The sequence below is a fragment of the Onychomys torridus genome, chromosome 8 (genome assembly GCF_903995425.1).
Source record: "Onychomys torridus chromosome 8, mOncTor1.1, whole genome shotgun sequence".
NCBI lineage: Eukaryota > Metazoa > Chordata > Mammalia > Rodentia > Cricetidae > Onychomys > Onychomys torridus.
The window spans coordinates 109,727,184-109,743,890 of NC_050450.1; the positions used below are offsets into that span (position 1 = coordinate 109,727,184).

At 43.8% G+C, this 16,707-nt stretch overlaps 1 protein-coding gene across 1 annotated transcript in view; it reads left to right on the forward strand.

Annotated features, from left to right (window-relative positions):
- The first annotated feature begins 1,500 nt into the window (after positions 1–1,500).
- LOC118588808 overlaps positions 1,501–16,707 on the forward strand; it is a 43,796-nt gene continuing 28,589 nt past the window's right edge. The window contains exon 1 of the mRNA XM_036195344.1: positions 1,501–1,511. Within this exon, the coding sequence (XP_036051237.1) occupies positions 1,501–1,511 (11 nt within the window). The remainder of the gene's footprint in view (positions 1,512–16,707) is intronic.

Sequence of the window (16,707 nt, forward strand, 5' to 3'; positions counted from 1 at the left end):
CAACTGATTCAAAGTCTGGCTAGAAAATTTTTTGATCTATTGTTAAAGAAACCTAGATAAGAAGTTTATAAGGCAGGGCATGACTGGTAGGATTAAGAATAGGAGAAGGGGGTTCAAGAAAAGTAGTATCAAGCCATGCCATTAATCCCAGCACTCAGGAGACAGAGTCAGGTGGATCTCTGAGTTCAAGGCCAGCCTGGTCTACAGAGCAAGTTCCAGGACAGCCAGGGCTACACAAGGAAACCCTGTCTCAAAGAAAAAGGAAAAAGAAGGAGGAGGAGGAGGAGGAGAGTAGTATCCAGTTCCAGAGACATCAAGCTGTTCCTCACATTTTTTTTTTTTTGGAGATCTGTTGGGAGTTGTTGGATCTTGTCTTTTACTATACCAACTGGTTGACATAGAAGCATAGATTCCTCCATGAGGAAGAGGCAAAGGCCACCCTTCTCTGCTATTAGTAGATCTAATCCTTGCCAATTTTGTAGTATTGCAGTGGCCGGCAAGTTTATTTGGCCCTGGAGGGTAAGGATGATCTAATTCACCTGTTGGAGATCTTGGATGACCTGAGAGGAAAACTGACAGTAGAAGTTAGTCCCACTGTTACAGTGGTAACATACACTCATACTATCTCTAATAGTTTCCAAGTGGTTTGGATAGAAATAATATTTTTTTCTTAAAGCTATATAATAACTCCTTGTTCTGCTTAGAGCAGATAGAGTGCCCTATCATACTGTAGAACTACTTTAACTAATGAATCTACCTTTTGATAGATTTGGGTCTATTTGGTTCTAACAGGTACCTTTCCTGGTGTGCCATTAGGCACTATAGGTAGCCATTTGTCCCTTATGTCAAGGAGTTTCCTGACATTCCAGCCTTTTGTAAAGAATAAGGGGCAACATATTTTCAGGGCCTAGAAAGTCTGGAATGCTAGTCAAAAGTCAGGGAGGGATTTAAACCAATGGGCGAGACCACAAATGGTGGTCATGAGTTTGACCCAGGAGAGACACACAACTAACATTCTCCAAAGTAGCCAGAGTGTTATATAGTACCTGATATGTGGATGTTAAGGTCTGAAAAAAGAGATGGAATGACCATGAGGACAGAGAGGTGGGACCAGTGTACTCCAAGCTCCCTCCAGATGGCTGCATGTGACAGGAGAATATAGAAGGCATATTTGGAATCTATACAAAGGTTTAGAGATTGTCCCTTTGCTAATTGAAAGGCATGGGTAAGAGCCATTAGTCTGGCCTGTTGGTTTGTGGTTCCAGCTGGAAGAGCCTATACCTCAACTACCTTGGTATCTGAAACATCCTGCCTTTCACATCCTTTCATGTAGGAAGGAGCTGCCATCTGTGAACCAAGTGTAGTTGGTCTGGGATAGGGCTCCCTCATGTATGTGTGTGGGACAACCTAGTATTTCTTCAAGGGTCTTGATGCATGAGTGAGATGGGGAATATACTGGGATTGATCAGAAAAGGAGATTTGAAATGTTTAGAGGTGGGCATGGATGAAAGGTAAGTGTGGTATCCTCTACCAATGCTATCTGAAGGAAGAGAAATCTAGAAGGGGGGTAGTTTAGAGACCCTTGTATGTTAGAAGGTGGAACAGATGGTGGGGAGAGAAGACAGTAATAGATGACCTGAAAATTAATTTCTTTGATTTGCATATAAGAAGTTTGGCTGAGGCCAGAGCACACAGGCAAGGTGTCCATCCTTGAATAGTATGGTCCATTTTTTTAAAGTATGCAACAAGTGCAAAAGAAGGCCCCAACTGGTGACCCAGGACTCTAAGGGCATATCCCTCACTTTCTGTAATATAGAAAGAGAAGGGGTGAGTTAAGTGTAAGTGTAGGACTGGAGCCTGGAGGAAGGCCCTTATGAAAGGGCTTGGTAATGGGTGCAAGGAGGGGTTTGAGTGAGGGGCCAAGGGCTGCCTCATATAGGGAGTGAGCAAAAAGGGAGAAAGTGGATTCAAGAGCATAGGAAATCAGTCATCCTTGGGAAGGAGAGAATTTTGTCCTTGGTGGTGGGAACTGTGAGTGATGTGACTGAATCACATGTTTTCTATCTAGGATTGTGGCTTTGTGAGTTGGAGTAATAGCTAGCCTCAGATAAGTAACCTGAGGGGTGGACAGCTGGACCTTAGAAGATGAGACCCTGTATCCCTGTCAATACACTAAGTTTAGTAGAGTAGAGATGTCTGGCTGACTAATTTGTAGAGATGGTATACAGAGGAAAAGAACATCTATGTATTGTATAAGCTTGGATTTAGGAAGAGACAGAGAGAGTAAGTCAGAGGCCAAAGTCTGGCTGAATAGATGTGGGCTGTCCTGGAACCCCTGGGGTAGGACAGTACAAGTAAGTTGGATAGAAAAGTGAGTGTTTGGGTCAGTCCAAGTAAAGACAACGATATTTTGTTACTCGGGGTCAAGGAATGTGGAAAAGAAGACATCCTTGAGATCAAAGACAGAAAAATGAGAGGTCCCTGAGGGGATGGTGGAGAGAAGAGTATAGGGATTAGGTACTGTGGGGTGAAGGGGAACCACTGCCAAGTTGAGATCCTGAACCAAGCATTATTGTTTTGTTTTGTTTTTAACTGCTAGGATGTGGGTGTTGAAGGGAAAAGAGCAAAAGGCCTTTTCTTTCTTTTTTTTAATACATTAATGTTTTATTTTTTTCATTTCTCTTTATTAAGAAATTTTCTACTCACTCCACATGCTATCCATAGACCCGCTTCCTCCCTCCTCCCCCCCCCCAGCCCTCTTTCCCAAGCCACCCTGCATCTCCACATCCCCCAAATCAAGGTCTCCCATGGGGAGTCAGCAGAGCCCAGCACATTGAGCCTAGGCAGGTCCAAGCTCCTTCCCACTGCACCAAGGCTGTGCAAAGTGTCACACTGCAGGCACCGGATTCCAGAAGCCTGCCCATAGACTAGGGTCAGATCCTGATCCCCTTGCCTGGGTGCCCCCCAAAATAGTTCGAGCCAAACAATCATCTTCTGTATCTAGAGGGCCTAGTCCAGTCTCATGGGGGCTTCACAGCCACCAGTCCACAGTTCATGGGCTTCCACTAGAGTGGCCGGTCATCTCTGCACGTCCTCTCATCATGAGCTCGATGTCCCTCAGCCATTAAAGGCTAGGCTCACAACTGAAAAGGCCTTTTCTTAAGAGGTCTGAAATAAGAGGCTTAAGTCCCCTGAGACTTTGGGGAGAGGGTGGGTATTGAGCCTCCGTGATACAATTGGTAGGATTTTGCAGATGTCCTGAGCCCTGGGCCCATCTAGCCACTCACTGTCTTAGTTGGCTTTCTATTGCTCTGATAAAACACCATACCCAAAAGGAACTTGGGAGGCAAAGGGTTCGTTTCACTTACATTTCCACATCACAGTTTATCATTAAAGGAAGTCAGGGCAGGAACTCAAGAAAGGAACCTGGAGACAGGAACTGAAGCAAAAACCATGGAGAAGTGCTACTTACTGACATGCTCAACCTGCTCTCTTATACCATCCAGGACCACCTACCCAGCCATGGCACTGCCCACAGTGGGTGGGGCCTTTCCACATCAATCATTAAGCAAGAAAATGCTCCACGAACTTGCCTATAGGCCAGTCTTATAGAGGCATTTTCTCAGTTAAGATTCCCTCTTCCTGGATATGTCTAGATTTGTGTCAAGTTGACAAGATCCAACCAGCAACACCAACCAAGACCACTTCTAGAATCAGGATAAGGACACAGGGTAGACCCAGCTTGCTGAAGCAGCCTGACCCAGTTTGGAAAGAAGAACATAAAAGTATTTTGACTTGCAAAGGGAACTACCCTGTTGTGCACATAGCACTTGAGGATAGTTTGGAGATGTTAAAAGCCAGATGCCTCTCTAGTTCTAGGACAATTCAAGTATAGATGGGAGGTCCCTTCAGAGTTATATTGGGGTATAGCAAGATAATTATCCATCTAACTTGAGCAGTCTGTTTGATAGAGGTACAGAAGTGGCCTAAGATTAACAACCTTCTATAGTCAATGAGACATTATTCTATAAAATGTGAGCAGATAGGTGTCTCACATGAGCTACAATGATGAATTTATGGAACTCAGTAATATGAATAGGCATGTCCACAAAAGTTTGCATGTAAGAGAAAGAGCTGGGATCAATCAACAACAGAGAGCATGGAGAACGAGAGGGAAGTCAGAGATTCTGGGAGCAACTTGTTTTTCCCCAAGACTTCAGAAGGGAAAGTGCTACTAATGTAGCTGTCAAAGTGATCTTAAGTTGACAGCCTCCACTTCTGATGAGACTTCCAAGGGAAACTGCTTCAGGATCTTCCTTAGCAGTCCCTGACTTCACAAAGGGATTTGCTGAGAAGTAAGCTCAGCACCAAATAACCTGCAGTTCCATTTCAGCCAGGACAGTGCCAAAACATGTTTTGTTGAAACCTCTTTGATCCATAGCTACACCAGCTAGTAGGAAAGGCTGCCACTATACAGGAGCCTGAAATAGAGAGTGAAGTCAACGACTCAGGGCCACACAGGACCTCCTTCTTAGCTATGCCTGGTCCTGACCTAGTGACCCTAGCCATTGTGCCCACATAAACTTGTGCACCTTATTGAAAATTTGGGGCCCCCATTGACAAAAGCTAAATCACCTAAGACATGTGACATACCTGGTTACCATAGTGCATGGCAACAACCTTACAGGAGGCAAACTGTAGGTTGCTAGCCTGTGTAGCCACCACCCTGTCCCTTGTTCCTCTCCAGTTTGTCTGTGAGCATTTTTAGTCCCTTGCTTCCCAATGGTCTGTGGTATATTGCATAATTTCAGGTTATCCTCAATAGTCAAGTCATTATGGAAGTGGAAGCAGGTGTCACCAGGATCACCCTGAATCCTCCAACATTTCTGAACATCCACTCCAGAGCAAGGTCCAGCCAAGTACCTGGGATGCTGGGTAAATTGCCCTAGAGAACTTTCCAACATACTGGGGTCACAGAGTTGATTATATAGGCTGCCACTGGCAAATAAAATCTATCTGTGGCTGTTCTCTGATATAAAGTAAGTTTATCCCTATTGTCACTGCCACAGCACAGAGGGAAAGATAGGGCTGCAGTGAGGACACTGATTAGAAGGCGCTGTACCATAGGGAGTCCTGTAAGCATGAAGGGGCAACACAAATAGATAGGTATAGGGTCTGTAGTAGTGAACTCAGACTTACTCACAAACTCCTGGGCCCAAAGAAAAGCCATTCCATGGTAATTCCAGGCTACTGGGCATAGCTGCCTGTGTGCTTTTCCTGTTTCTCCTTACCCCACACTTTCCAGGGACACCATTCCAAACTACATATCTGTTCTGGCTAGTTTTATGTCACCTTGACACAAGCTAAGACATATGTAGGAAGAGGGAATCTTAACTGAGAAAATGCCTCCATAAGATTGGCTTGTGAGCAAGTCTGTGGTACATTTTCTTGACTGGTGATTGATATGGGAGGGCCCAGCCCACTAGGGGTGGTGCCACCTCTGGGAAAGTGGTCCTGGGTGCTATAAAAAAGCAGGCTGAGCAAACCACAAAGAGCAAGCCAGGCCTTTACATCAGTGCCTGCCATCAAATAACCTGCCCTGTTTGAGTTCCTGCCATGACTTCTCAGTGATGGACTTTACTGTGGAACTATAAGCTGAAATAAATCCTTTCCTCTCTAAGTTGCCTTTGGTCATGGTGTTTTATCACAGCAATAGAAACCCTAACTAGACAAGATCAAATCAGTCCTACTTAGATGATAGGTGCCATTTGAGAGCGGCTTTAGGTCATTCCACCTCTGCTATCTCCCCAACCCCACTGTTTGTTCTTCCCTTCTACAGGAAGTCCTTCTATTAAGGATCTTCCAACAACGTCTCTAAACTGTTGGCTGTGTGGGGGCAGGGACAGGGTCTTTTTTGTGCACTGCCAAGTCCCCTTTGGCTGGCGGAGGCCAACAATCACGTGAGCTGGTTGCTGATGTGGGTCCAGAATTCTGGGGCCAGGAAGTATCACAGGCAGCAGGGAGGGAAGGAGCTGGCTCCTCACAACAGATCCTGAAACATTTGGGGACTAACTCCTCAAGAAGAGGGCTAAGCATGCTCCTTATGCCCAAGATTGAAGGTGGTTCCATACCCAAACAATTCTGGCCCAGTTACCACAGAAGCCACAAACATGAGGCACAGAACACTTCATGCTGGGAGGTCACGATTCCTACTTTTTCCTTTACTGTGGAACCTGAGAGCCAGTGTTTATCTGCTTCCCTGTACACGAGCTCCAAAATTGTTCTGCTGGCATGTGGCATGGTAGCTGCTCAGTGCTGGGCCGGTGCTAGGAATGAACAAATGAATTCCAGGAAAATTTCTCTCTACAACAAATCTAGAAACCAAGGCTGTGTGTACCTACATACAGTTAAGAGACAGAGAATGTCAAAATCACTCAAAATGTTCAAAGTGCTTTTTGAGTCAATCTCATACAATAACATAGAAATTGCCTATCCCAAGCCTGTACAATGGTTTATATTATCTGGTTATTTTTTTAAGATTTATTTATTTATTATGTATACAGGAGAGGGGGCCAGATCTCATAACAGATGGTTGTGAGCCACCATGTAGGTGCTGGGAATTGAACTCAGGACCTCTGGAAGAACAGTCAGTGCTCTTAATCTTTGAGCCATCTCTCCAGCCCTTATCTGGTTATTTTTATCAGCTGACATGGTAAGGTCAGGTGGTATTCTGAGCTCTCCCATAATTTATATTTTTGTTCTGTGGTTCCTGGTGACTGAGACCAATGTCCTGGGCCTGGGTACCTAGCTTCACACAGTTCTGTTGGGTGACAGAGCACTTCAGATGTCAGATAATTCTATACCCTCAACTCACACCATCTCCTCTTGAGGATACCTGTGTTGGAAGCTGGATGGGCTGCCCTCTATCCCAGGCTAAATGAGTGAACTGACTTGGAAGCTACAGTGCTTCTGGCTTTTCAGATGACTAGTTGCTCTGTGTGAAGCACCAAAATCAAACTCCTCAGCTGTTGCTCTGCAAGGGAGTTTGGCTTTGCTTCTTTGTGAACTTTAAAGTTTTAATATTCTGTTAGGATAGATAGTGTCTAGTATTCTCACTACTGCTATACTGCCTGACAGAATTAATGCTGTACTTTGTGAATTAAGGGCACATAAGAATAAAAAGTGATGACCAGCAACCCTGTACACTACCAATGGATAGAAAGGACTATCTGTCCCCAAACACTGTGGTCCTGCCAGTCTGCTGGGTCTGAAGATCTTTTCTTCCCACTAGCCATTCAACAAACCACAAGTCAAAAGCCCACCTGTTTGGTCTATTTTCTGTGGTTACAACACTATGGCCTGGGTGACTTAAAATAATTGAAGTTTATTTGTTGCATGGTTCTAGAAGCTGTGGCATCAGCATCTGATGTAGGCTTGTGTTGTCAGTTTATGACTAGTGAATATATCACACAATGAAACAGACAATGTTGTCTACTAGGGGTGGAGGCAGCAGCCCCTCCCTCCTCCCTCTTTTTATTTAGTGCCTTGCTATATTGTCCAAGCTAGACTTGAACTCCTAGCTCAAATGTTCCTTCTACCTCAGTCTGCCAAGTAGCTGGGACTACAAATACATGCTATCAAGCTAATCTCCTATTACTTCATGTAAGTCACCAATGCTACTATTGATCATACTCTGATGACCTCATCTAATCCTAATTGCCTCCCAAAGGCCCTAACAGTAGCAATGGGAAACATGGCTCGATGCTGCCAGCCTGAGGAGTTTTTTTCAGAGACCAGTACTTAAGTGAAGCTAGGATTCTTGACTTACACCACAGAAAAGAATTACAAAATGAAACAGTATGAAACAAACTCAAATTTATTAAGGAAAAGTTAATTGCTGGGGAGGTTGGGCAGGATTGTCAAGTTTAAAGCTAACTTGAGTTACATAGTGTGTTCCAGGCCAACATGGGATAAATAGGGAGAGCTTGTCTCAAAAAAACAAAATAAACAAAAGGTTTTAATACAGTTTTAAGCACCCAGCATTAAGAGGGAGAGAAAGATGTTAGAGGAGAATGTAAGTGGCCAAGAATGTGTGACAACATTTTTTTAGCTTTATTTATTTATTTTCATTTTATGTGCATTGGTGTTTTGCCTGCATGTATATCTGTGTGAGGGTGTCAGATCCCCTGGAACTGGAGATACAGGTAGTTGTGAGCTGCCATGTGGGTGCTGGGAATTGAACCCAGGACCTCTGGAAGAGCAGCCAGTGCTCTTAACCACAGAGCCATCTCTCCAACCCATGAGAACATCTTAAAAGAGTCAAATATATTTGGTGGCCTTTCAAGCTTTATTGTTCAAGGTGTTTAAAAAATAAATAAAATGTTTGGGTATACTTATTATATACCAAAAATTCTAAGGAACTGTTATTTAGTAAATGAGATCATAGATGGTTTCTGAGTGTGTATAAATATACAGGCTAATAAAATAGAAACAGGTCAAAAAAGGCAAGGGAATCCTTATATTTTGGTCACACAAAAAATCATATTTGTGAGAGTCTCTTGATTCCCGGTCAGGGTGAGGGACTCTTTCCCTTCTCATATCCCTTTTGTTTTCCCTTTCTTTCTATCCTGCCTCATTCCAACTTTTAAATACCATCAACATATGTGTGATTTGGGGGATAAAATTTTTAACACATGGATTGGGGGGTACTAAACATAGCAGTTTTCTTGAGGAACAAATTTGCACTTTTTCCTGAGATTTGTAAATGTGAAGAGGCCTATAAATCATAGATGTATTAAACAAATCAGAGGCATGGCTATAAATTCTAGGGTGGCACCCAAGACTCAAGGTTTCCTGGTTCAAGAACAGATTTTTGGCTTTGTATTGGGTCTGGGGCATTTACAAAGGGCCTTGGGGTAGACTGGGTGGGATTTTTGCAGAGCTGGGTAAAGGCCACAGAACAACAGCAGCGTCTCTCACCAGCTTGACTGGGTTGTCCCTAGAACCGGGAGGGACTGTGCTTGCTGCAGGTAGACTGTTGTCTTCCCAGGGCTGCCCTGATTTCCCTGGGGGTCTATGAAGGGTCGGACTCCTTGACTGCTGGAGGTCATCAGAGAGGCCTGTGGCAAGGGGCCCCTAAGCAAATGCTAACTAGAAAGCCCATATCCTGCTCACTAGCCTGTAGTTTTGGGTGACTTAACTTCCTTTTCTTTCTCCTTAATGTCTACTCCCCTAAATAGTGCAGATCTCCAAGGGACAGAGGGTCAGAGGCTTCAAATTTTATGAGGAGTTGTGGGCAGCTGAGAAAATAACTTCTGGCAGTCACCCTAGCTTGGTGGTACTCTCATTTGGACTCTCACAGATACCGACCCTTACAGTCCCCATGTTTCTGCCTCACTTAGCATCCCATATAATCTGCTGTCAGGCTCACATAACTCAGGGAACGCATTTCCAGTTTATTCTAGGGGCACAGATAAAGATAAGCAGCCAGATGATAAGTACATTTTAGTACCAAGAATCCTAAGAACAGGACCTTCTGTCCCCACGGAATTGTAACCTTCTGGTACCCTCACATGCTGACCAACTCAGCCTCATTGTTTAGGGTCTTTTCACTAAAGCAAAAGATGCTTTGTTGTCCAGGAAATTCCAAATTCAGGGCTGAGTTGAGAACTAGGACAGAAACTAAATACATATTTCTTATTGTGTCACACTGAAGTCCAGAAGCACTGAATACTCAAGGAGGCTCTCCTATCCATCCCATCTCAGGACAATTTTGATTGAATGGACTATAGGCCATTTGTCAAAAACATCTGTGGAGCCATTCCTCCCTGAGGACATCTAAGTTGTAGATACCTCACTTTATTAGCTACACCCTCAAGAATTATATTGCACTTCAGCAGTCCATGATCCAGGGTCATCCATTTCTAAGAACACCAAGTTTAGTTTCCAGGACCCTACAAATCCCACCACCCAGCTGCCACTTCCTATATGTGGAACTTTAGGACATCCTCACATCCACCCCTGTGTTAATCAGTATTTCTTTGTTGTAGATTTGTCTGTATTTTGTATAGTAAAAGTGCATTACTTCTGCAATAGGAGCAGTGCTTCAGTCTCGGGCCTCGCTCCCTAGCCACCCTTCCCTCTGTTTTAGATGGCTTATTCTCTGGATCCTGTCCCCACAACAACACATGTGTCCTTATCTAGAACATGGGCAACCACAGCAGGGACAATGTTAGGAGACAGACATGCTACAAAGTACTCTGCACCTTGAGACCCATCAAAACCCTGGAGTGGGTCTGGTCCCACAACCAGTGTGTGCCTTCAAGGAGCACTGAATTCTCAGGCTGCTGCTTCTCCTATGGGGTATGGGTAATAGTGAAGATGAAACCCTGGGCTTGTGGCAGATCTGGTGCTTTGTATGCTATCCCATTCTGTTTTCAATGTGGATGCAGACAATCCTTCTCTGTGCTAAGAGCTGAACCCTTCAGCACTGAATCCTCATGATAGATGGTGAAGACGTTGATACTGTTGTCCACAGGCAGGAATCTCCTGGGACCTATCTCCTCTCCAGGGCTGTTTTCTTGCTGTAGACACCTACAGCCACAACATCATGCCTTGTTGGTCTCCCTGGTAATTAGGGGCTAGAGCCTGAGCTTGAGGAATTATAGGACCCAACCAGGGCCCCTCTTCACTCATTTTGGCTACAATTAGCTGTAGTTGTATCTTGTTGCCAGAGGTTGTTTGTGTCCAAGGATCATACCAGAGCAAAGCAGTCACAGACTGAGGCCTAATGTTAGTCCTTTTGGAAATGAATGGACCTGTATCAGATAAGATCTAAAATGACAAGATCTAGTAGGCTCAGAGTTGCAGTGCTTGGCGGCACAGTGGCTCTGTGTCTGGAGGCCATGGCCCTGGGGGAAGAGTTAGCTATTTTTGCCTTCTGAGGTTTAGTACTTCCTGCCTGGATGCTTTGGAAGTACAGGAAACACATGAGGTTTAGCTAAGGGAAAGTGCTTCCCAAGGCTCAGCCTTGGGTGTGTGTGGGAGGCTTTTTATATCATGGTACCAGAGTATGAGGCTGGCAAGAAGGCCAGTAGAGTCTCCTAGGGACTCACAGGAGGTTATCTTCCCCAGTTCACCTTTTCCAGAGGAAAATATCCTCAAACCTTATTTAAATTATAATTTTAGGATGGAAAATAAGTAAAGCTGTTTATAGCTATGGAAATCACATGGCACAAGCAGAGAAAAACTAAGGAACAAAATCTGAGTGAAGCCAAGACAGATGGATAGTATGAGAATAGCATTCCACAATGGGGGGCAGGATACTACATACATGGCTGGAGCTCCAGCAGCCACGCTCACCTTGCAGATACTGCCATAGGATCTTTCTGGATCTCTGGGGGCAGGCTATTCTGGTCAGACCTATTCTGAGAAAACACTGGAAACTCCCTTCCCACAAAACTAACACGAGTGCCAGAGCCCTCAGGCATGACTGACCCAAGCTGGGGTTGGGGCCTGGGCCATTCTTCCTCCCTCTTCCTGGATCTCATACACCTGGCACACACCTGCACACCTGCACATGCTGACACATGCTGGCCATACTAGTTTGTCCAGTATCTTCTGTCCCATCCTCCAAGTCAGAGAAGGACATTTAAGGCTGGAGTTCTGCCTAGCTGGTCCTTAAGCCCAGAGCTTGCCAGGATAGTCCAGCTGGTGTCTAAATCCTTAAGGTAATGTCTAGGAAGAAGTGAGGTCCAGATATTCAGATATTCAGCACCAAAGGGACATTGTGTTGGATACTCTCCTCTTGGAGGATGTGCTTTTCCAGTCACAATCTGGTGGCATCCACTGGAAAGGACTCCTTGAGCCTCTACCATGTGTAGAATTTACTGGGCCTCATTGACCAGGACATGATCTGCCACTTGGCCTTAGAAGCTGCCATCTAGAGCCAGGCATGAAATTTTTTTTTTTTTGAAAAAGGGCTGAGGTAGTTGTGGGGTAGTCAGGGTGGAATACCTGCCACCCAGCCCAGCTGGTAAATATCACCCTAACCACTTCCCTAAAGTTGGCATTTGGTCTTCAACTTCTCAGCTTACTCTGAACTCCACTATGGAGTAGAGATTGTGGGACTGTGGGGCTCATAGGGGTCATGAAATCCTGGGAAGGGTCAGGAACAGGTGAAAGTGAGTTGGCCTGAAAGATGGCCAGGAAAGTGATCTGGGGATGGTGGTCACCAAGGGAGATGGCAGCCATTCTGCCTACCCTTGCCGGACTTCAAAGAAGTGAGGACAGACAGCACTCAAAACTACCCACAAAAGGGCTTCCTGTTGACACTTATCCTCCTTCCCCTTCTCTGGGGCCAGAGTCTCTCTGAGCTCCACCCACCCTGCTGGAGTAACTGGCAGACCATGGACATGAAACTGTACCACCCAGCCCCCAGCCCTGCAGTGTGTTTTTTTTTGAAACTCAATTTGAAAGCTAGATGTTACCCCACATGCCAGCCAGTGCTAGGCTGCTCACCAGCACTCTACAATTTTTGCTGAAAGCCAGAAGTGAACAGACTAATATAGACTAAGAGTCATATAGAACACTAAACATATACACACTCAGCATCCAGAAGTCCAAGGCAACATATACTAACACAGGGCCACTCCAGGGTGAATGGGGAGGGATCCTTTGTATCTTCACTGCCAGTGGCTGTGTCATAGGAGCAGCAGGTGGCAATTGAATTTCAAGATGGCAGCCAATGAGGAGGCAGATCTCTGATGAGTTAATCTTGGATAGACAAGGCCCTGAGACCACAGACCCTAGAAAGTCTTTTGCTTCTACTGTGCCTTCACAGGTTTGCTGCTGCCATCTTTCTCTGGTATCTGGCATGGTGTGAATGGGTGTGGGGAGATCGACACTGCCTGTAAGGTAGTGTGTTTATATCCCATTCTTTTTTTACCCGTGGCTTATTATGAAGATTATTTCTTCTTAAGATGTGCTGTCTAACTGATAATAATAACATTAGTTTAAATAGAGTTTTGATGATAAAAAATAAAACAAAGAAGTGTTACTCAGCTAGAACACATGAGTTTCTATTGAAGAGCCACATAGAATGCTGCTTGGGTTAAAAACAATTGAGTCCCAGTAACCCAGCTAGCTTAAATTCTTCTAACCTTAATATTGGGAGATGTGTTCACAGGTTTTAGAGTGCATCATAGTTGAAACAAAGCTTTGAAAATAACTTAAATATGGTGGTATTATGTTCCCCAAAATATTGTGCACCCTAATAAACTTATCTGGGGTCAAAGAACAGAACAGCCACTAGATACAGAGGCTAGAAAATGGTGGCACTCGCACCTTTAATCCTAGCATTCCAGAGGCAGAAATCCCTCTGGATCTCTGTGAGTTCAAGGCCACATTGGAAACAGCCAGGCATGGTGACACACTTCCAGAAAGTGAACCTTTAATCCCAGGGAGTGAGGCAGAAAGCAGGAAGATATATAAGACGTAAGGACCAGAAACTAGAAGCTTTTGGCGGGTTAAGCTTTTAGGCTTTGAGCAGCACAGTTCAGCTGAGAGGTATCAGTCTGAGGAAACAGGATCACCTGAGGAATTGGCGAGGTGAGGAAGCTGTGGCTTGTTCTGCTTCTCTGATCTTCCAGCATTCACCCCAATACCTGGCTTGGGTTTGTTTTTATTAATAAGACCCTTTAAGATTCATGCTACACTTAGTTAGACTAAGACGTTTTTGTCAGATAGCTTAGAGGTGAAAAACCCAAGAAGACAATCTAAAGTTTTAGAAAAACACATAGTTGAATGCAGAACTCTTTAAGGTCAGGGAACAAGAACAAAGAAGCCCAATTATCATAAGCTGATGCACTTTTCTTGCTAGCATTGGTTGATGATGAAAGATGACAATTAATTCCATATATTCATTTCTGCACTCAATCTTCTGATATAAGAAACTATTGATGAGTGGGTGTGCACCCTGAAGATTTAAAGTAGAGCTGACTGATTCTTTTTCATATATAAAAGTTTAGATTTGTGATTCCTTATAAGATTAATTTTCAATATAAGCAATAAAGTGATTGGTCTTTTCTTTGTAATCGCAAAATGCAGCCTGCCAGTAAAAGAATATCTTGCTTGCTTACACACAGTTAATCTATAACAAGTTACTTGGGTATGAATGTACATGGGTTCTTGCAATAATTTGTTTTTCATCTGTAATAAGTAAAATGTTTAATCATGTAAGTGATATGGAAAACACACTGTTTTTTACTTGTATTCATTGCAATCATTTACTTGAAAAATAGAATGTAATCTCATTGTAATTTTTATATTGCCTGAAAGATTTTGCTGGGGGTATATAAGCTGTAAGGGAAAGAATAAAGATAAGAGTTAAAATGAGTTAGAAGGAAAACACCAAGAATGAGACAATTAGAAGGAGTTAGAAGGATGTTGCAGCACAGGTGTGTGGGTTCATGTAGATCCATGGAAAGAAGACTCAGAGGCACTTTAAGAATTAATTTAGCTTTTCTCAGCTGCAGGGGGCTCCAGCCTCTATGGACTGGGCATTTTTATTTTTCTTAATATTTACACTTTAGCAAGTTGATTTCCAAATGCTCAAAACAACCAGAAAGGGACTCCCAAAAATACAATGCCAAGTGCAAATTCCTCAGTTCATCAGGTAACACAGTTTTCCAGGTTTTGTAGTTGGAGACAAATCTCTCTCAACCGCCAGGCCCACAGAAGCTCAGAACCAACCTAGTAAACACACACAGACTTATATTGTTTACAAACTGTATGGCCAGGAAAGATGGCTCAGAGGTTAAGAATACTGACTGATCTTCCAGAGGTCCTGAGTTCAATTCCCAGCAACCACATGGTGGCTCACAAACTGTATGGCCATGGCAGGATTCTTGTTATCTACTTCTTTTATCTTAAATTAACTCATTTCTATTAATCTATGCTTTGCTACATGGCTTGTGGCTTACCATTACCTTATATCTTCCTTGTCATGGTAGTGCCTGGCAGTGTCTCTCTACCCAGCCTTCCACTTCCCACAATTCTCCTCCTCCTTGTCCCGCCTACCCTATCCTTCCTGCCTGGCTACTGGCCAATCAGCACTTTATTTATTTTAACCAATCAGATCAACACATTTGACATACAGAACATCCCACAACACCATTGCTCCTGGCAGCACCAATTTGATCCCGAGAGAATGCTGAGCTTCTAAGACGTTTCCATTTGGAAGTTTGTCTTCTTGGCACAAAATGGCCTACTGGGCAAAGAACTGCCCTTGCCTTAACTGCTGACAGTATGAATGCTGTCCTTTCTGGACAAGTGGGACACAAGGAAAGCGACCACTATACTTTGCCAAGACAAGGTAAGATGATCTTTCAGAATTCCTGCTTCTGAAAATGGTCTGTCAGATACTCTAGGCCTGTAGCCAATTTGTATGCACCAATGATGCTGAACATTAGGTGACTGTCCAGGCTGCCAGCTGTCTCTATCTACTCTTGCAAGACTCCCGAAAGTTGCTTGCATCCTTCTCCTGTTTCTCAGGTATTATTATATTCCTTCTCAGGTCTTTGATGAGGTTGAAGACTAGCAGTTATAGTTACAACTTAGTGTGTGTGTGTGTGTGTGTGTGTGTGTATGTATATATATATATATATATATATATATATATATATATATATCTTAGATAGAATATATTAAGTATTAGACTCAGGTTCTTTAGGATAGGACACCTTTTGGAATGATCTTTGTAACATGCCACCTACCCACGCTCTAGACTTCCCTGGATTTTAGTATGTGTTTTTTGCTTGATATTGTTTGCATTTATTGTAATTCCAACTTATCTAGGTCATTATCCCTCATTACTCCTAGACAATATTTGATAACCATTTCTTTGTATATAGTCTTGTATTAGGTTAGAACCTTTTTATTTAGACAAAAGGGGGAGATGTAGTGGGTAGCCATCCCAGTCTTGGCCTGCAAGTTCCAACACCCATTGAGGCTTCAGTAATGGTCACGCCCACAAGGCAGGGCTGAGGGAGGACGCTGAAGACCCAGGATCGAGAGGAGAGGCTTCTCTTGGTTCTGGGACCCTGGACGCTGGAGGTAGACTGAGCAGAGTTCTCCAAAGAACACTGCCGGACTGCGCCATACCTTTCCCAGACCCTACAACCTATCCCTTCATTTGTAAGTTACCCCACAAAATAAACCTCCCTTTTAACTATGTGGAGTGGCCTTAATATTTTCACCAATAAGGTTTTTTGAACCAAGTTTTGCATAAGCCTTTGTATCCTTGGGAAACTTTCAGACAAGATATTCATAGGGCAACAAGAGAAACAAAAGGTATCTTTTGATGGATTAGTTAGGTGCTCCTATCTGGAACCAGGCCAGGAGTAGCTCAGCAGGAATGCAGCCACAAATCTGGAATAGTCTGTTTACCTTTTTCATCCCCTTCTTCTTTCCTTTCTTCCTCTTAAAATAATTTGTTTTCTTGCCATAACAGCAAAACCTAATCATTGTAGAAATCTGAGGAAGATATTAAAGACTGTCATACAAGCTAATCATCTAACTGATCAGCAGCCTTGGTCTTGCGATTGAATATTAGTGTTACACTGTGTAAGCCTCTTAGGATGGCCAGGCCCTGGGGACCTTCAACCACCAGGCTCTACCCACAGAACATTGGCCATAATGGTCAAACCC